This window comes from Azolla caroliniana, unplaced genomic scaffold (assembly GCF_043228905.1).
Source record: "Azolla caroliniana isolate FFs.n. ecotype wild unplaced genomic scaffold, voAzoCaro1.0.p SCAF_15, whole genome shotgun sequence".
In the NCBI taxonomy this organism is placed as follows: Eukaryota; Viridiplantae; Streptophyta; class Polypodiopsida; order Salviniales; family Salviniaceae; genus Azolla; species Azolla caroliniana.
Window position 1 is genome coordinate 790,099 of NW_028230450.1, and position 21,829 is coordinate 811,927.

The following is a 21,829-nucleotide window of genomic DNA, read 5'->3' on the forward strand; positions in this document are numbered from 1 at the left end:
TGAGAAACCATGCAATATCTAACCAAGTGATTTATGCCACGCATCTTAAGTGAGAAAGTTACTTACATATTTAAATTTGATATACCCAACATAATCTCATAATGTTACACCCGTTATTTAATTAAGGTGCATGTTTTCAACCATGTTTGAATATATTTATTGAGGTTGGTCATACAACGCTCTGACGAGAGGTGATTGTGGCACACATTGCGGTTAGATTTATGTCATCACAATGTCAAAGGGAACAAAGACAAGAACTTAAATGTACAAAATGCAATATTAAACATTTTCCTAGTTTTTCACATTCTCAACTTATGCTAGAGCTATTATCTCTCTTATCTCCTAATCCTAATACTTAGGCAAGTGCTTAATTACTTAAGTTTCCATCTAATATATTTAGCCTTGACTTGCATGTAGCATGGGAATGATTAATGAAAGTATTATGATTACTTTAGATAATTAAAGTGTTTATGTGAAGTGGAACCATTTGAGTCTAGTTTCATTAGTTAGTGTTGAAAGTTAAAGAGTTTCATGTAAAGTTCATCGAAGTGGTTAGCACTTTATTAATATGCTTTAGGATTGTCAGCACGCATTCTTACCACACTTGCCTCCAATAAGGTAGATTTCTAGCTTGAATCCTCCAACACAACCTCGGTGTAAGAGAATTCCACCCAATAACAAGTGCACTCAACACACCAAAACTTCAACGATAACAAATCCCCAATTATCAAACTCGTATACACATCATATTTGAACTCTACATCACAAACAATTCATGTGTGAATGCATGTTAACTTTACTGAATTAAAATGTTGAAAATTTTAACCAGCCCTTATAATTTGAGGTCAATTAAGTAATGATAATCATTGCAACATGCTCTAGATTCTAGAATAATACATCATATTTCAACTCTACATCACAAACCATTTGTGTGTCAATGCATGTTTACTTTAGTGAATTAAATTGTTGAAATTTTTAACCAGCCCTTATAATTTGAACCGTATACTTTGCTCTCCAAATGAATATGAATGATGCCCATTAATATTAATGTATATTTTCACCTATGATGCAAAAGCTCTATAAATGTGGCCAAATATGGGGCATGTATTTGCTGTTTCACAGCTATATACCACCTTCGACACTACACCTCCAATATATTTGTAGTACGTAGTTTTCAAAGCTATAAAGCATCCCTTATATTGAGAGGTCAACGCAAATCCTTATATTGATAACTTTGTTACCAATAAGTGTCTCAAAGTCTAAGAGATGCCATAATGAATAGGGCAGCTAGTTCCTTTTCCTTGAACTCCCACTATTATACTCCCACATTTCACAAGTCCTCAATAACCTGTTTCCCATTTACCCTACTCTTAAACCATTACTTTGGCGTTTAGAATTGGTACCTAGGGTTATACCCGTAACAAATTATAAAGATGGGCCAGCAATTAGAACTAGTTTTGGTCAATTTTAAAATAGAATTTTTGTACTTTGCAACAACATTTGGCCACACTCAAACAAATGACAAAGCAAAATGACTTATTTTTTGTTTTCCATTCATGAATCATGACCTCTTAAAAGTCCAACATGAATCGCACTTTAACTTTGGTCCCTGAGCAAAAACCAAAGCCGTTACAGCTACATAATGAGATAGATTTATACACAACATGTAGAAAATTTCAAGATTATACAAGCTGGTTCTATAAACAAGTGAAACTTTTTGCGATTAAACATAGAGGCCGGATTTCATTCATCATATTGGTAACTGTTCTTCTGTAGCGGTACCGAATAATGAGTTATTATAAATAGGGGTATCTGAAAATGTCCCACCATTATTTTCTCGCTCAGCTGCTTTGGAAGTGCTGCCCATGTTGTGAGCTCTTGTGACTACCCCACTGGCACGATTAGCCTTCATTGCACGCCTGATAGTATAAAGTGGAGTATCATCGTCTTCATCATCTTGTCCCTCGTGATCATCTTCACTAACATCATGGCCTTCAAACAATCTTTTTCCTTGTATGTCCTGGGTCTTTCTACCACGTGATGATTGTCTTGCCCCAGTCACTTCTTCACCTAAGAAGGAGTAGATAGACAATCTTCAAAGTAAGCACAAAAAACTTTAGGTCAATAATAACACCATTCTTATAACATCCTACCATCCGTGGCAGTAACAGTAGCTTTAGAAGCCTTTTCCGTCAAACAGTCTACAAATGTGATATACGGTCGCCAACTACTTGGATCTTCATCAGTATTAACACCTTCAACTTTCTTCTGAACCATTGTAAGGCTGAATGCATAGCATTGGTAATATTAATAGAAAATTAGAAATGCAACCAATATGATGTTGTTGCTTTACTTACATTTCATGTGCTTCTAAAGGTGGTAGTTTCAGTGCAAATTGAAGAACACCGCCTTCAAGGAAGGGTAATTGCTTGGGAGCGTCATGGAAAGCATGCTCAATACCACCCTTGACAATATACATGATACTCGATTTGTGAAGGTCTCGTGCAACACCAGAAAATGATGCTGAAAGTTTGCTGGCAAGCTCTTTACAAACCAAGAAAGATCTACTGGTTGACCAGTCATCATCGCCCTTTTGAATTTCCCGCATATGCCTCTCATAAGCCTGCAGTTGACAATCCTTGAATAATGCATTTGCTTTAGCAAGTTAAGCTAACACATAGAATAAATTATCTTGAGAACACAATGGGAAATGTTCTAAGATGGAAAGAGTAGCATGTGCATACTCTTCCTTGACCACAGAGATGGCTTCATGCATTTGAAAACAGTTACAATTTGAAGAAAATAAAGAATTTCAGAGTTCCTTTTTGCTGAGGATTCATTGCTATTGAGCATGCATAACAAGGCATTGACTTAGCTAAGCCCCATTCATCATGACTCTATAGAAGCAATTTCCAAGACAAAATGCTAGCAAATTAGCTTTTTATCGACTGAACGATGCTAACCCTCTTAATAGCCTCCAGATACAAATTTGAAAGCTCTTGTTCCTTCATGGTCTTCTTCAAAAGCAATAACATATGTTTCACGGTCTCTGCAACATTTTTTCCATGCATTACAAAATGAGAGACAATCTCTGGCCCCATAAACTCCTACAAAACCCAAACAATATCCAGAACCAATCCATGGATTAGAATCAGCAAAAAACAGATCAGTTAAGCAGAAGTGGAGTTTAGGAGGCTCATACTTTGCCAACTATCTCATGTGCAACTAATTTGGCTGCAGCAGACACAATAACATCTTTCTGATTCAGATAGTCTATATGTTCATCAGTGACATCCTCCTCTTCATCATCATCATCTGTGGAAATCGCCATGTTGATTATCTCCAACTGAATTGTGTTGATAAAACAACTCATAATAGGAAAATGGAATTTAAATTACCTGCAGCCATTAGTCTATATTCACATAGTTTCCAAAATGTTTTCAGTGTTTCAACTGAAGGTAGGAAACCTAGAGACTGTAATTTGGTTGCTGAAAGCTTTACCTCACTGAAAAATGTCCAAAGATCTGCCATAATCACACATACCTGATATCCCATGACATCAGATTATTAGGAAGTGCAAAATACATGCATATACACAGTTCTCAATCTCCTGACATACCGTACAGCCCAAACGGCTCCTTGTATTGCCATGTTTATAACTTGAAAGGGTACTCTCTGCAAACGCATCTAACTGTTTTACAAGGATATCCCGTTTTGATTTCAACGAAGAAATTCCAGCTTTATCTGGATCATCGAAACCTAATGACTTTAAGCACCAGATAACATGTAGAAACATGTTGAGCAGAGCTAGTTGTATAACCTGCACCATATCCCTTATGAGAATATCCGGACGCGCATGATAATCTTTTGCCATCCATTAGAATATTACCACCTACCTCATCGTCAATGTTGTTGTAATTCTCTAGAAGTTCCACTTGATCCGCAAAAATGCTCTCACTTATTACTGCTTTATTTAACTGCAGCTGATGAAGTCTTCTCAGGTTAACTATCAAGGAATAATCATCATCCCCTACCTGGAAACAAAATTAAATGATCGCTTTGAACTTTGGGCATGGTATACAAAGTTTATATGTGATAAGATTACCCCTGCTTGATTAATGGCTGTTCGAAGCTTGACTATGAGTTCATCTTCCATCAATTTCATGGTTTGTTGAGCTGCATCTTGAAGCTCCGCTTGACTTTCACTCCAACAAAAGGCCAAAGCTTTCACACAAGCCTTTAGAATGTTCTCTTCTCCATGCTTAAAGAATGATTCCTTCAATAGTTGTAATATTTGATTGAAAGCCTAAGGTTAAGAAAAAGGAACAGCATCAGATCAGAGACCCAAAATCTGACAAAAACAAACGATGGATGTTACTCTAGAGCTTTTACTTGTTCCTGATGCTTCAGGTTGTAGTCTTCTAAGTTCATGCTCATGATCAATTCTAGTATGTATGGTACTTTAGCTTTATCAGCGAGATATTTTCTTAGTAATTTTGGAAGCGTCTTCATCAATGCGGCAGTTATGTCTTTTCTATTATTATCTAAACTTTCCTGCATAAAACAAGTCATGCAAACAATTAGGCAGCATAAAAAGAACAACATGACCAATGGTGATTATTCATACATAACCCTATACTTTCTGCGCCTTGCTGAGAGTAGCTTTTCGAGAATCAGCAGAAGGAACTATTTTACCCCCCACGGCTTTCTTGGTAGAAGCGCATAAAACTCTAATCAAATGAGTGGAATCTTCATCTGTCAGCTCCAACTTCGGTTTCTCATCGAGTAACATGGATATCATGCTCTTCCAATCCTGGCAAAAATAGAGATTATTCCAGTAAACCAACTAAACAGTTATAATGCATGTGCATGTAGCTAGCTGTAACACTGAATGGATAAGACATTGTAACTACCTTAATAGCATTCATTTCTTGCCAGACAGCATCAATAACATAATCACTCAGTATTGGTTCTGATGAGAATTCCCTCAGAATCTGCAGAAGCCTACTAAGCTGCACTTCAGAACCTTCACTCTCTGATCCAAGTGAAAAAAAGTCCAGTTAACAACATTAACTGAGACAATGTCCATAAAATAGAACTTCCTTTCATGTGCAGAATACCAGTCAATTGTGTGCTGCTAAACTTCTGAGCTATAAGATGATCATAAACCAGATCGCCGACAGCATGTCTGATAAGAGGAGACTCATCTATCAGAAGATCATAGAGTGGAGCAAGGTCCTCATCTCCAAGCAACTGATGTCTAAAATACAAAACAACCCTTAACTGTTTTAATTGCCAAAATACTTACAGAATCAGCATTCGCGTATATATATCATGATAATCATACCTTAGCAAATGTTTGAGTAAACTGATCGCAGTAACGGCAACAGAAATATCAATATCGTCTGCCAGCTCAATCATGCGGCTGCAGAACCTCTCAGTGAACAAACCTAGAGATGGAACATTGTCATCTACTTCATACAGCTTCTGAAGGGCCATGATAGATGTTTTCCTAACAGCTGGATTCTGCACAATGAAAGACATCAAGAGAAAACGAAAAACTGTATAGAAGTACCAATTTTATGCCAAACCTTATCATTCAGTGTCCAGCCAATATATTTCAGATATAAATCCTGTAGAAAGAGAGATGGATAGGAAACAATCCAAGAACCAATGGCCCGAATGCATGCCATTCGAATTTCAGGGTCTACATCACGATATCTATGCATAAAAAGCCTGCAAGCCAAATTAATGAAATTCACATAGATAAGCATACCAAGTTCACAAGTGATTTGTATTTATTTATCAAACAGCCAGAAAAGGCCAACCCTGTAAAGATTTTGCGCATCATTTCCTCTGCCGTTGTTATTTTCTCGTGTGTTTCTGACAAAGCTTTGTTCAGTGACTCCAATCGAGGACCATCCTTTCTTTTCCTTTTCTCTGCATTTAACTGACGTTGAGCAGTTTCCCTGGATTGACCTAGTGTCTTAGACACTGTAACAAGTGATGAAACCATCTGAAGCCCAACAGTAGTAGTAACTTGTCGGAATACCCTTGGCGGAGTACTAATAGAAAAATAGGCATAAATTAGGGTGAGTAGAAGGAAGCAAGCATATTTTTAGAAGTCCAAAATAAAACGGTTACTACCAAGATATTGCAATCACATAGTCCATGCACTTTTCAAGCAGAACGCCATCAAATAGCGGTCCACTCTGGCATTCTAGTACAATGTTATCCCAAAACACCGAGAGATTCTCCTTAAAATTGCGTAATTCTCTCTGCTTTGACCCAAAGAAGTCTTCCAAAAATCCCTAGCATAAAATGAAGAAACATATGAGGTTCAGTTTGTAAATAGGCTTAATTACTACACATACTTTAACTAAGCAAGTACCTCTTCAGCGCGATTTACTAGCTTAACCACCACATCATCCACATCAACCTCGTTAAGAGGTGTGTCATCCATTTCATAATCCACACCACACACCTGCATTCATTCCAGGATTGTTAATTACTGGTGCAAAAAATAAACTTGTAAATGGTGACTGCGAAATGTAGAGACAGTAACACAAAGCTAACCTCGAAAAGGCTGTTTAAGAGTTCAACCAATGCAGAATTCTGGTCATTCTCATAACTTTCTACCCAAGCTTTGGCAGCCCGATGGACTAGCTTTGGATGATGTTTGATTATTTCTGACACTAGCTAGAGTGAGGAAAACGATTCCAAACAAATACTGCAGCATGGTAACATTTACTCAAAACAAACCTGCAATACTATGTTCAGTTCCTGAGCTTGGACCTTCAGATGGAGTAGTTTTTCGCTTCCGTTTGGTACTAGTTCCTTTGGGCTTAGATTTTGCAACACTTTCTGGACTTGGTGTTGCATCTGGCCTCACTGCCTCATCATGTGTACTTGCTGGAGTATCCCTGCCCATGGCTTCCTCATTATGTTCAGGTTGTGACAAACTGGTTCTGGTTCTTTTCTGAAAATATTGATGATATTCTTTAGCAATAAACACAAAAAAGAAAAAGAATAAACTATTTTTCTAGACGTACTTGTCGGTGTACTGAATAATTTGCTGGGGCTCTTTTCCGGAGAGATCTTCCACCCTCATCCCTACCTTTATCCTCAGTCTCAGTTTCATCCTTATCCAATCCACTGTATAGCATCAAAATAAATGTGCTTCGTATCAAGATTTACAAACGAAAGCATTTCCTTACAACTTTTAGTTTAGGATATCTGGATCCAATCCACTGTATAGCATCAAAATAAATGTGCTTGGTATCAAGATTTACTAACAAAAGCATTTTCTTACAACTTTGAGTTTAGGATATCTGGCATTATTCCATCCCTCCTTAATTCTAATGGTATATCTTGCACAGTTATTCATGTAAGAAAATTGTGATATTTGCGGGTGGGAAGTTTATTGATGATAATGACAATGAGAAGCAAAAGCGAGGATTTCCATCCCTCACTCGTGCTTTGGCACTATCTATATATTACCTTCATGTATTTGGCTTCGTTTTTGGTTCATTAACCAATGACAATAATGTGTTCTTTTGTTTCTTGAGGATTAATATTTGATCTCTTAATTTCAGTCCGTTCAGCATGCTGAATCTTATGAATTTCCTCAAATTTCTGGTTTGTTATGCTAAATCACTGAAGATACTTGCCTCTCCTTCTATATATTACAACGTATCAAATCAATTGCAAAACATATGCTAAATTTCTGAATTCGGACAACTGGCATGTTCCTAACCAAGCTATAGCTATCACACACGATGTCTCTTACATAATTCTTCCTTCTGATGTGGAAAAATGTTTATGCAATCCTCTCCTATTGACCTTTATGGAGCTTTTCAAACCCACAAAGATCTTCCATAGAGGATCAACGGGAAATTCTCGGAAACTCAAAAATGCAAACCCGAAAGAAACGGAAAATGAAATCCTAAGAACCGGATCTGTAGCAACGATCAACAGATTCCGTCTAAAGAGACGATATTTGCCGTTCACAAAGCCAGATAATGTTATAAAGGGAAAAAATGGTAAGAGCAAAGCAAAAGAGAAACATGCCGAGAATACCTTTCATCAGCTGCGGAAGATCTACGATGATATTTCCTTTCTGAAGTCTCCATCTCTTCGCTTCACTGTCTGCTGCAGATTTGCTGTTGCATTTGCTTTTTTGCGTTGCTCAATTGCGCGGGAAGGTGAAAGCCGTCCTAATCCAAGCAAAAGAAAAGGGCCTGCTGTGCGTCTGTGCACAGTGCCAACCTGACCAGGGTTAGGGTTAACCTGACCAGGGTTAGAGTTAACCGGGCCTGGGTTAAGGTTAACCTGACCAGGGTTGGGGTTAACCTGACCTGGGTTAAGGATATCATAACCTTAGTAGGTGCGTGCATCCTTGTGGGTGGGCCCCAACATGCTAACACATAAGTCCATCGAGGTGCTTCATGAGTTCTCCTCGGATGTGATAAAAAATGGGGCTGGGTTGGGCAGCCAGTTGTTATGTGCATAACTATAACTGATCGTGAGATAGGTTTTCCGTAGTCATCATAAGATTAGAGAAAACTTCGGAAAACATATATCATGATCAGTTATGGTTATGCACATAACAACCGCCTCCTCGTCTTCATCCTGATATAATTACTGATACACATGATCATGCCTTGCTTGGAAAACGGATCTCTATACTATCGTGGTAAAATGTATATACATTTTTACATTTGATATTTCTATGAAAACGATGAGTCATGTAGAAGAACTGGGATTTCCGTACCTCCCTTCTCGAAGCAAGGAAGGAAAGGGTGCAATGGAATCTCCTCTGAAGGTGAGTATCATCTCTTCACTAGCACTTTCTTTGGATAATACATCGTCATCCTACTCAAGGGGTGCATAGGTGTGTGTTTTGAACTGCTTTATTAGCAATCAACAATGGTCTGGTTTAAGCTCAACTAAACCGCAACTTAACGGCTTAACAATTTAACCGTTATGATTTGGTTCGAACTAGAAATTTGTAAATAGTTTGGCATGGGGGTTTACGGGTTTGGTTTGGTTTGGTTTGGTTTGGTTTGGTATGAGTTGCTATCAAGCTTGCGGGTTATGGTTTAATCGGAATAAACTACATCTTAAAGGTTTAGGGTTAGGATATTTTGAAATATATTATTAAGCATGAATTAACTTAATAAAGTCAATGGTTATAACCTATTAATGATAATAAGCTATAACGTTTGAGATTCAATCGTTTTTTCTTTCCTCAATTTATAAGTAATAGTTGTTTGGTTGGAAAACTCATTGTTAAAGAGTTATGCAATAGTTAACACAAAATATTGTTTGCATCGAAACCATGGGTTAATTGTTTGTAATTCTTTTGAACCTTTTTGTTTGAACTTGCCAAGCTTCGATTCCCATGTTTGAACTCAAAAATCCAATATCACACGAGCCAGCTATGAACATTTTCATTTACTCACGTGCTCTTGTCTACGCCCTCCTCAAGTGTGGCACAACTCTGCTTTATTCTTCATGTCTCTTGACCTGAGTTTCAAAATCATGTTTTTTCCATTCCATATTATAGCTAGTTTCCTCAGCTTCAATTCCTATGTTTGAACACAAAAATCTGATATCACACGAGCCAGCTATGAACATTTTCATTTACTCATGTGCTCTTGTCTACGCCCTCCTCAAGTGTGGCACAACTTTGCTTTCTTCTTCATGTCTCTTGACCTGAGTTTCAAAATCATGATTTTTCCATTCCATATTATAGCTAGTTTCCTTAGCTTCAATTCCTATGTTTGAACACAGAAATGTGATATCACACGAGCTAGCTATGAACATTTTCATTTACTCACGTTCTCTTGGCTACGCCCTCCTCAAGTGTGGCACAACTTTGTTTTCTTCTTCATGTCTCTTGACCTGAGTTTCAAAATCATGATTTTTCAATTCCATATCATAGATTTCTTGGTTAGCTTCGATTCCCATATTTGAACACACCGATATCACACGAGCGCGCTATAAACATTTCCCTCAAGATTTGATTTGAATTAATTCAACTTAAATTGTTTTGGTTTGAACATCACGAGGAGGGGATGATGTTGGTGATCAAGGCACATGAGATCTCGTTTACCACCTCAAAAAATGTTCACTCAACCCCAATCAACGCCAAAGTTCAAGTCATGTTGGAATTTATTAGCCCAATAACACTATGGACTCTCTAGAAACATCAACGTAGGGGGGTCTTCTCCAATCAACCGTGCATTGGCGATGTAATTGTAGGAGATATGGAGTGAGGTTGTTATGTCCCTCAAAACATGGGAGAGTAGAGCTATACCCTCTTTTTTGTACTATCGTATCATTTGTTGTATAAAAATATTGAAAATAACTTGCTAGATTGGGTTCAAATCCAATCCATTTCACTAGATAACCATGGTGAATGTAAACCTTCTTTATGACTCTTATACAATAGATTGTATTTTTGGGTATGAGGAGGTTCCAACTGAACTTTGGAGGTATGAAGGATCATCCCACGCATATGTTTGGTCTCATCCATCAAGGCACTGAAATGATTATATCAATCTACTATTGGAGGATATTTTTTGGTTTGACGCAAAGTATATAGATGTCACGTAGTTTTGCAACATACATCAATTTTCTGTCGCGGACTACGATGGAGCACAGATGACGAGGCTATGATCCATAAGGCTACGAACATGGAATTGAAACTGACGAGCCTAGGAACTCTAGAAGTTGTGAGTGATGAGACTATGAACTTAGGAAGCTATGGAGACCATGAAGACATAGATGAAGAAGGAGACAATATGACATGAAATGAGAATATTAGATTGATGTGTCAATGACTGGTGTTGAATCCCTTGAAAGGGATCAAGGAGGTTACAAGTATTTATAAAAGTTCAGAGATTGAATATCGCTAGAATATACTCTTCTAGAATACACCATAGAATATTTCTAGAATATACTAACTTAGACTAGAATATTTTGTAATATATTATACGCTAGAGTATACAATATTAAAGTTTTATATATAAATACATGCTCATATCCAAATGGTTGAGCATGATAACTTGGTGACATGAGGTTGCAGGTTCAGTATTCACCAACTATGTATTTTATGTCACCGTGTCGTGATATTATCCTCCCCTTTGTGATTGCCTTTTCTAAAGTGTGGTGTAGGGGTGAGCGGGAATTGGAGCACCAACGTATGTGAGCGACCATGTGCAATCCTCACCGACGACACGAACACCAATAGACGTGAGCGACCATGTACGATCCTCACCGAGAACTGGAATACCAACATCCTCGCATATTAGATTACAATCAAATACATAGTAAATTCTAGTATTTTGATGGACTCGACTAGTCTTGTGGATAATATTACGGGACATTTTGTAAATTATTCGTTGGTTCCCACGTGGTGTCAGACAAGGGGTAACCCTTCCATAGGACGGCGTATTGAAGGTGTGGAAATAAGAACATGAACACCAACGGGCATGAGCGACCATGTGCGGCCCTCACCGGGAACATGAATTGTGTGAGCAACCATGCATAGTCCTCACCGGGAACTGGAACATGAACATGTGTGAGCGACCATGCACGACCCTCAACGGGAATTGGAACACGAACGTGCATGAGTGACCATGTGTGGCCCTCAACAGGAATTGCAGCAACACGAAATTGTGTGAGCAACCATGTGCGGCCCTCACCCGGAACTGGAACACGAAAGGGCGCGAGCAACCATGTGCAGTCATCACCGGGAACGGGAACACCAACAAGCGTGAGCGAGCATGAGCAGTCCTCATCGGGAATTAGAATAGCAATGAGCGAAGGAGTGCAAGTGAAGTGGTCGACTTGGCTTCTTCTATCATGAGAGGGTAAATAGCCGAGGTTGACCCAAAACACGGCACAAACGGTAACATTAGCGAGAAACCGATGTGATCCCCACCAGGAAGGTGAGCAGTTGTGACCCCCACTAGAACTAGAAGGTGAGCGATCGACATCGATCCCAAGGAAACTAGAGCGAAATGTGGACCAAAATGAAAATGGAGTGCAAGCGAGAAATGATTTGATCCCCACCAGGAAAGTGAGTGGGGTGTGTCCGTGGCAGTTTGAATCCCTTCCAACTGGAAGCATCACCCATCTTCTTCATTGCCTCCATCTTTTCATCCAGAGACACCATCATCACCCTTGTTGCTTCCAGGGTTACCGTCATCAACAACCTTGGTTTTAGAGACATCATCGTCATAGACATCCTTGCTTCAAGAGTCTTCATCACACTACTTTGCTTGGTTGATCATTAACATCATCATTGTTATTGTCATCATCTGGATGTATCATTTTGCATCACGATTTTGGTGAGGATTGATTTTCATCGCTCACCTTCCCAGTTCCGATGGCGGTTACAACCAATCACTTTCCTAGTGGGGATTGAATCATTTCTCGATTGCACTCCATTTTCATTTTGGTCCACATTTCGCTCCACTTTCCATTGACGTGGATCAATTTCAATCACTCACCTTCTAGTTCCAGTGGGGGTCACAACTACTCACTTTCCTATTGGGGACCGCGTCGGTTTCTCACTAATGCTACTGTTTATGCCGTGTTTTGGGTCAACCTCGACTATTTACCCTCTCATGATAGAAGAAATCGAGTCGACCACTTCACTTGCACTCCTTTGCTCATTACTATTCTAATTCCCAGTGAGGACCGCACATGGTCGCTCACCGTCATTAGTGTTCCTGTTCCCTGTGAGGGCCGCACATGGTCCCTCACGCCCTTTCGTATTCCAGTTCCCGCTGAGCGCCACACATGGTCACTCATACCATTTCCTGTTGCAATTCCTGCTAAGGGCCACACATGGTCGCTCGCGCCCATTCGTGTTCCAGTTCCTGTTGAGGATTGTGCATGGTCTCTCACGCCTATTTGTGTTCCAGTTCCCGATGAGGACCGCGCATGGTTGCTCATGCATGACTGTCGCAGTAGACCCTAAACCCACCTGTCAGATCCCTAGCTCTCCGATGAAGTCCTTCATCCATATTACTTCCTTGCCGGCTTCCACAACTGCTGTCACAGACACACCAACCCTAGACTACGGCAAAGCACATATGACGAGGCTACGACAATAAGGTTACGAACGTGGAACTTGACATGATGAGGATAGAAATTCGGGAAGTTGGGAGCGATGAGATGAGGAACTTAAGAAGCTAGGAATGAATAAGAGAATGAAGCACGGATGACATGAGGCTACGATTGATAAGGCTAGAAATGTGGAATTGGAAGCGACGAGGCTAGGAACTCCAGAAACTGTGAGTAATTAGCGAGCATGAAGACAAATATAAAGATCAAGGAGACAATATGGCATGAAACGAGGAAAACTAGATTGATATGTCAGTGACTCACGTTGAATCCCTTGAAAGGGACCAAGGAGGTTACAAGTATTTATACTGTGAGTCGAAGTACATGCATTAGAATATTCAGGAGAATATTCTAGAACCCTCTAAAACCTTCTAGTTCTAGAAACGTCTAGTTCTAGAACTTTCTGAAAACTCCTAGAACTTGAAATAGATAGTCTACTGATAATCTACTAAGATATACATAACATGACCATATATTTGGACGTGTTGATTAGAACACAACACTTGACTATATATAAGAGGTCAAGAGTTCAAATCTTGACATGACTGACAACCTCCGTTGTTGATAGTGCAATGGACTTCTACAACCTCGACTGTTATGATACATGCATAAGTCATGACATATCCGGATGTAGACCGGCTGGTATCTGCATCAGCCCACATATCCGAATTTGTCAAGTTGGGGTTTACCTGAGCCGAACCGGAGGCACATACTCGAGGTGCCTTTCAAGTACTGGAGTATCCACTTGACCACATTCCAATGCTCTTTTCCGGGATTGCTCATGAATCGGCTGACTACTCCGACAACATATGTAATTAATCCGATCGGGTCCACACCATTGCATACATTAGGCTTCTGACAGCAAAGGCATATGGTATCTATTATCCGTTCTGTTGGAAACACCTTCGATATGCCTACAGGCTATCAGTATCAAGGGAAGTGTAACGTGAAGACTTGTGCATAGAGGCATCGTTAGGGGAAGAGAACGGAGAGCATACCCGGAATATAACTCGGGGCATATACGTAGTTGAGATTGTAGGAACGATGGTACATAGATGAAAACAATAAGAGCTAATAGGTATGTATTATTGCAAACAGTTATCGATGATTACAAAAAACCACGACCCACAGCCGGTGACCTTACAAAGCTCTTATAACTATGAAAACGACCTCGTTGTTTGCTCTGATACCAGTTTGTGCAAAAATAGCGCTCGGCCAAAACCGAGTCTTAAACAACGAATGGAAGAAAAACAAACTAACAACTAGATGACACATGATGTTTAGAAACCCTAAATGGGAAAAGCACGGGAGCCCACAGACTCCAACTATCACCATAAGGGGATGAATACAATGTGAGACTTAGAGGCAACGACCTCGAGCTCTATGTCTTCGCCAAGCGGCGGTTACAACAGAAAACTATTTTTGTATCTCTCTCTCTCTCTCTCATGCTCTGTGTACACTCTATCAACAACCTCTATACACGTAATTGCCTTAAGTCATATTTATACTTATATGACATTTGGGTTATTTACAAATATAGCCTCTATGGGCTCACCATGAAACATATTTACACATATGTCTTTGGATCCGGTTTGCACTGGATCCATCCGGATTCGGTTCCTTCATCCGGCTCGTCCGATCCAGCTCCTCCAGTTCTCATCCGGATCCCATCCGAAGGGACTGAATTCCCAGCAATATTCAATCTCAGAACTTGTATAAATACTTGTAACCTCCTTGGTCCCTTTCAAGGGATTCAACACCAATCATTGACACATCAATCTAGTATTCTCGTTTCGCCCCATATTGTCTCCTTGATTTTTATCTCTGTCTTCATGCTCTTGTGTCATTTCCAACTTCTTAAATTCTACGCTCTTAGCCCCATCATCCGTGCTCCATCCGAGTCAGAATACTACCATGTCACGAACAAAATATACGTGAAATCTAGTATTACCATGTTGCTTTACTTGATTTTGGAGCGTCTTCTTACTTCATTGATGTTGTGTTCGCCCGAGCACATGGGGTGCCTGTCGTCTGCCTCTCAAAACCCATTCCCGTTGAAGCCATTGACGGGTGCGTCCTCTCGTCAGGAGCAATTACCCAGACTACACTCCCATTAGAGTTTCATGTGAACTCCCACTAGGAGGAGCTCCCCTTTTATCTCATCACATCTCCTCGACATTTGATCGTCTTAAGACTATCATGATTGGAGGTGCACAATCCAATAGTGGATTGGTACAATTGCTCAATCACATTTAGTGAGCTCCAAAGTTGATCTGCATGGCGCATACAATCTTGTACGCATCAAGCCCGATTATGGATGGAAAACCGCATTCCGAACACGGTTTCGAATACAAGGTAATGCCTTTTGGCCCTACTAATGCCCCAACAGTTTTTCAACATATGATGAACGATATATTCCGGCAATATCTTGTCTGTGACATTTTGTTCGAGTTAATACACCTTCAAACATATTAATGTGTTGCCTAGCTTCCATTAGCAAACTTCCTAAATGACTCCTAACCTTAATCTTAAATCTGGACACTTGATACAATAACAAGTTAATCAAGTCTACTTAAATGTTAATCACATATAAATCAAAAGCACAAACAATAAATCACAAAATAAATGATACTAACCAATTTCTCGCATTACTTGACCTTTAAAAGCATGATTTTGCTCAAGCTTATGAAGATAATAATACAATAATTTATGAAACTTAAAGAGAATTAAGGAAGGCTAAAGAGAGAGATTAATGACTTTAGAGATGAGGGAGCTCTAGCTTCGAGGGGGGTAGAGAGAGAGAGAGAGAGAGTTCAAAAACTTAGAAGAATAATTATAAAAGTTCAAACTTTTTTTTTTCCATAAAAGGAGCTACTTTCCCATTAGTTAGGAGATTTTTATAGAAAGGTTACACTAAGGTGGCTTATATATATATACATATATATCGGGGAATCACCCCCTGGCCGAGTTCCAAAATACGAGAAAGCAACTATGGCTACGTGCATATCCTCTCATATTTTCTACTTAATGTAAGTAGGTACCTAGAGCTATAAACATACATATTTTCAAATGCATCGTTGGTCAGCACGAGCCTGATCCCCCGGCCCTTAACGAAGGGTGGGTGGGATGTGAGTTGGAAACAACAATCAATGTCTCTCTTTTTTAGTAGTCATATGTTCTTAAGTTTTTTAAGTGTTAGGCACACTTTTCCTTAGCCTTCAAGATATCTCCAATCTGGTTATAACCTCCCAGTGTCACAATAGACTGCACTCATTCCAAATATTGTTACCAGTAGGGATGCATAAATCTAGGGGCATATTATGTTCCTAAACATCCAGAATGACATGAACAATATAAAATGCTTATGGTGATTGTTGACAGATGCACATGGGCTTCATTGAAAGGTGTGTGATCTTATATATACGACCCTAGGTCCTTATTCTCGTTATGAAGTGATCATCTCTCTTGGCATTTTGCCTTTGCAATTGTCACGTGTGTATCAATAGCGTGGTCATGACAAACATCCGGGTAAATATTGACCTATTTGTTAGTAATGCCTCGTCTTAAGGCAAGATTATGTTAACCCTATTATTGGAGGCAATTGATATGTTTGCATTTACTTTGGTATTGCATTGATGGCATTTGCAATGTTTTGTTCTGAGTTGTGGATCCCAAGAGGGGTATAAAACTTAAGAGTCTCTATTGCTTCGGCTGATGGGATGATTTCTTTCAAATTGTTTATTCTATAATAACTCTTGATACTGCCCTATAAAACAAATAAAAATAAAAATTCTTGATATCACCCTTTTGCATGCCCTCATCAATTGTGCTTTTCACATTACTTTGTGTACATGGAAGTTTGGAACTATGTATGAAAATTATACTCAACTTATGTGATGCCATATGACGATGCATTTTGAGCTAGATGAGCTTCATGATAGCAACATGTTGAAGGATCAATGCTCTAAACTACACAAATTATATGCATGACATCAAGAATGAACTCATGCCAAGAGTGTTTGTGTAAGGAGATGGGTTAATATTGAACATGGTAAATATGTGTAGAGAACTAACAACCTAAATGCTCTCAAACTTTTTTGGATGCGACAAATCATGTGTTATTATCACATTCTAATGGGGCATGGATTCAATCAACAAATGATTGTATGCAACCATTTACTTGATTAGGGTATTAAGGTGGCTTCAAAATAAAATAAAAGGACATTTAGAAGCTAAGTTTTTGGCCAAAACAAAGGGATTTATGTAAAGCATTTTTGTCGTTGGCTCAAAAGGAACAAGAAAAGGTAATCTTTGGTATAAATTCGGAAAGTTGAGAAAAAACATGTCTTGGACGTTTGCTAGTAGATAAGCACTTATAAGGTAAAGAAACATAAAGCAAATATGTGAATTTATTGTGACAAACATTATGGAAAGAGTGAAAACTCGTCAATGACAAAGAAGGTTTTAGATTATTTAATAGTATGTATTTTAGATTGTATTAGTTTATGCTATCGTGGGTCAAATTGCTTAAAGATGAGAACAAATATTGGTCGCATAGAAATGTTTGTTTCATGGTATACTCATTGTTCAAATGAGAGTTATTTATTTGTGGTCAATTAATTCCAATAATGTCACAAAAGGATCTCAAAGTGAAATTCTTGTAAGTTGTAATACTCTCTGTGATTGGTGTGATTAAAGATGTCATCTTGTTGCATATTTGCCCCTTAATCATGAATTATTAGTTGCACATAGCCATTGGGCAATGAATCTTCTCATGGGTGTTGTACTTACAAATTCATCTTAGTCCACCCTCATCTTTGTGTAGAACTTTTATTTTTATTTTTAAAGGAAGATGCATCTTAGTATATTACTTGAAAAGTCTACATAGGAAAAACAGAAGGAGACATTTCATCTCACTTCTTGTTGTAAGATACAAAAGCTAGTACATCTTATCAAACAGATGATGTCATATATGAACAAGTAGAACAATACTTACTATCCACTATCCAACATAAAAGAAGGTATGACATAATTCCACTTTGGACTAGCAATTGTCTCTGAAAATAACTGGAGTCCTTGTCATTGGTTCTTAAAGGCCACTTGACGTTGCCACAACACATCATCTGAACCTTGCAGATCATCATATTGACCATGTAGTGTGTGAACAAACAACATCCAGAATTCAATAAGCATGGTGTTTAGTTGTATATGGACATTGTAAAAAACAAAATCACATCTCGTTTTCCATATTATCCAAAGAGCCAATGATGTAATTGTACGCCAAATGACCTGATTTTAAATTTTGAACCGTGAAATAGAATAAGGAAACGAGGTGAGAGAGAGGTTTCCATAAGAAAAACGAAAAACATGAGAAGCTTGCATACTTTCATACCTCATAACCTCTCCATGAAGGACACCCCACAATACTGCACCCCAAGAGAATATCGAACGAGAGTAGTGTTGTCTCAACAATAAAAACAAATTACTCCAAAATTTCTTGATCTTGGGACATAACCAAAACACATGCAAAATCGATTCAGTAGGTGCGCCACAATGCAATCCACAAGCATATTGTTGATGTTGTCTCAACCAATCACCAACAGGGAGAGCATAATGAATCAACAAACATCGAAAGCAAATGATTTTTTTCGGCAATTGCATGCTCCACAACCATTTCAAAAAATTTGCAAGTTGTAAATCCTGCACATTATTCGTGAACCAGTGCTTCATGCCAACAAGGCATTTATACTTTGATTGCAACAATACATTTCTACCTAGCTTAACCGAATATTGGAAAAACTCCAAATGTTTACCATTTCCACCAAACTAGCTTAGAACTTATTTTGTAGGTTTACAAACATTTGGATAACATATATCTTGATGTAATCTACGGAAAATGTTGTGCTCCATAGAGTTTACAATACACAAGAATAAAATTTAAGAATTGTAGGTTAAGTATCATGTTCCTTTTATACAATTCACGCTACATCTTGTCCAACTAACAACGTAAACAACTATAATTTTGAAAGGAGAGATAGGAGATGTGTGTTATTTGCTTCCTAAACGGCAACAACAAAAATGGTGGAGATTAGTTAGTTGGGTGGATGTTTTATCGACACTTTGTAAGATTACAAGAAATTTTACATGCACATGATGTAGTTGTGTGAAGGAAGTAGGGTTACTTTTTCACAATATGAAACCAAGAGCTACAAGCACTCGATCAATGTCATATTTAGTGGCATAACCTTTAATATAGTGATAAGTTATTAGGTTATTGATGGAAGGACGTGAGTTCAAATATTGACTTAAAACTACGACGACTATCTGCCACACTAGTGAATTGAACTAAATACTTGCTCATGTCCAAACAATTAACACAACTACGAGTATAATGACCTCTTTCTAGATATTTGTAAATTTTATGCGCACGGCTCTAAGTTAACATAACTATAAATACATATAGTTATTTCTTTTTCAATATTTGAAAGTTCTTTATGCACATGCCCATAATTCCCATGGTCTCCAAATAGTTAAAACTTAACACAACTATAGTGATATTTACTTCTTTTTCAATATTTGAAAATTTTGCGCATGTTTTTTTCACAATTTCCTATATACAAGAACCTATTCTAAAGAGAGAGAGAGAGAGGATGTCAATCAACCCTATGCTTCTTAAAAAACAACGTTTAATGCGCGCCAATAAATATGCATAGACAGCACAATTCTACAAAAAAGTAGCATTCACCAAAGCTTTACATGTCATTTGTGTTGTCTTTTGGGGCTTTGATGTACCATTGATCAAGTCAATTGATGAAAATTTGAGAAGGTGTGTATGAGATATATACATAACACACACATACTTAGAAATGCTCGCATGAATACAATAACAATTTCATCACTATACATCATTGTATAATATGTGGTGGCTATTTTCAAAATTCAAACTTCTTACGCGCTACGCTACCTTACATGTCATTCGTGTTGTCTTTTGGGGCTTTGATGTACCATTGATCAAGTCAATTGATGAAAAATTTAGAAGGTGCGTATGAGATATATACATAACACACACATACTTAGAAATGCTCGCATGAATACAATAACAATTTCATCAATATACATCATTATATAATATATGGTGGCTATTTTCAAAATTCAAACTTCTTACGCGTTGCGCTACCTTCATTTTTCTCCTTCTAGTTCATTCTAGAAATTCAATGGGCAAAGCCCACTTCCCCGTGTATGTCATTCTCTCCCTCTTGCAATCCTTTAAGACAACGAAAGTGACATCTTCTACCTTCAATGATGCATGATTGTATGAATCTCAAGAGTGTACGTCCCTCCTATGCTCATCGTTTACCGTAACTTTGGAGATATCAATGCCATTATTCAATTTGTACTTTTCCCGGATGAAAACTCGTGAACTTATTTATCTTTTACCCAACACATGGATAACAGGGAAATTTAGGATATTTGTTCTTCATTTAGCTAAGTAAATAAATTGGGACAAGATGGACATCCACATTGCATATATAGAGAAAATGCGAAATGCCACATCTTTAGTTCATTAGACTTTGGGACAATGAATTAGACTCGAAGGGGACATCATCTTCCAACGAATGAAGAGATCAACTATATGAATTGGCAGTGTTGTAAGAGTAAAAAGATCCTTTCAACATCATTCACTTCAATATAATACACAATGATCCACAACCCAAATTGGTCAACTTTCATTTTTTTTATTCATAAAATTTGCCAAAATTTGTTTTGTATTCACAATTATTAGTTTGTTTTTTCTTCTAATTCTCTTGTTTTAAAACAAAGCAAAGGTTTGCCAAATTGCCCATGTACATTTTATCCTTTCACTCCTAATTTCTATCCATAATAACATATGACATACATGCATACATACCATGCTAAAGAGCTCCAACACATAGTGTGCGTAGTGAAGGCGTGACTATTGTACGATACTAAATAAAATCTAGCATCATAGGAAGCACCTATTCAATGATTGCAGAATCAAACATGCATTCTAAATTCCAATGCACCACATAATTGATTGTAATTGCTAGGCAACTACGTGCGCACCCTTTCTACTTTTAATAAGAATTTAATTAGGATGAAGCATTACATGATCCTTTCTACTTTAAATAATAATCTAATTAGGATGAAGTATCACACGAAAATGTATCATCACTATGCACAATCACCTTCTTCTATTTTTGACAACACAATCTAGTGAGGATGAGGTGTCATCTGATGATTTGTCCTTGTTGGGCATACATATATACATTTGTCCTTGATAGGATGTCCTACCTACTCCTAACAATCAAGGTATAAGTATGTTACTATGTACAATCACCAAAAAATGCAATATGTTAAAATAACATGATACAACAAAAAACACTTTGACCAAATGGATTAGCTATCTAAGTTAAATTAAGGTATGAAAAAGAGACTTAAAACTAGCCAGAGTAGGATTGCCAAATTTAGTTATGCATATAATAAGAACAAGCCCGGGCTTTTGCAACCACTCTCAACAAAACAAAAAAGCAAACTAGTTATAGCTGTAATTGCCTTAAAATAACACAAAAGAAGTCTTTTAACTATACATGTCTAAGATGCACAAAAAAACAACTCAGAAAAACTCACTTCCTTCTCTGGCAAAACAGTGTATAAGCAAAGAAAAACA

General features: G+C 38.0%; 1 protein-coding gene across 1 annotated transcript; it reads right to left on the minus strand.

The window, feature by feature from the left end:
- Positions 1 to 1,519: 1,519 nt before the first annotated feature.
- Positions 1,520 to 8,230, minus strand: SCC3 (sister-chromatid cohesion protein 3). The gene is made up of 22 exons (XM_087331332.1): positions 8,080 to 8,230; positions 7,053 to 7,155; positions 6,763 to 6,979; positions 6,577 to 6,689; positions 6,392 to 6,484; positions 6,148 to 6,311; positions 5,829 to 6,065; positions 5,592 to 5,736; positions 5,348 to 5,526; positions 5,121 to 5,260; positions 4,914 to 5,035; positions 4,640 to 4,813; positions 4,393 to 4,554; positions 4,106 to 4,306; positions 3,897 to 4,034; positions 3,620 to 3,820; positions 3,399 to 3,543; positions 3,203 to 3,315; positions 2,964 to 3,107; positions 2,358 to 2,623; positions 2,154 to 2,284; positions 1,520 to 2,070 (listed from the first exon to the last, which is right to left on the minus strand). The coding sequence occupies exons 1-22, from the start codon at positions 8,130 to 8,132 to the stop codon at positions 1,751 to 1,753; spliced, it is 3,561 nt and encodes a 1,186-aa protein (XP_087187458.1). The 5' UTR covers positions 8,133 to 8,230; the 3' UTR covers positions 1,520 to 1,750.
- Between the last annotated feature and the right edge of the window lie 13,599 nt (positions 8,231 to 21,829).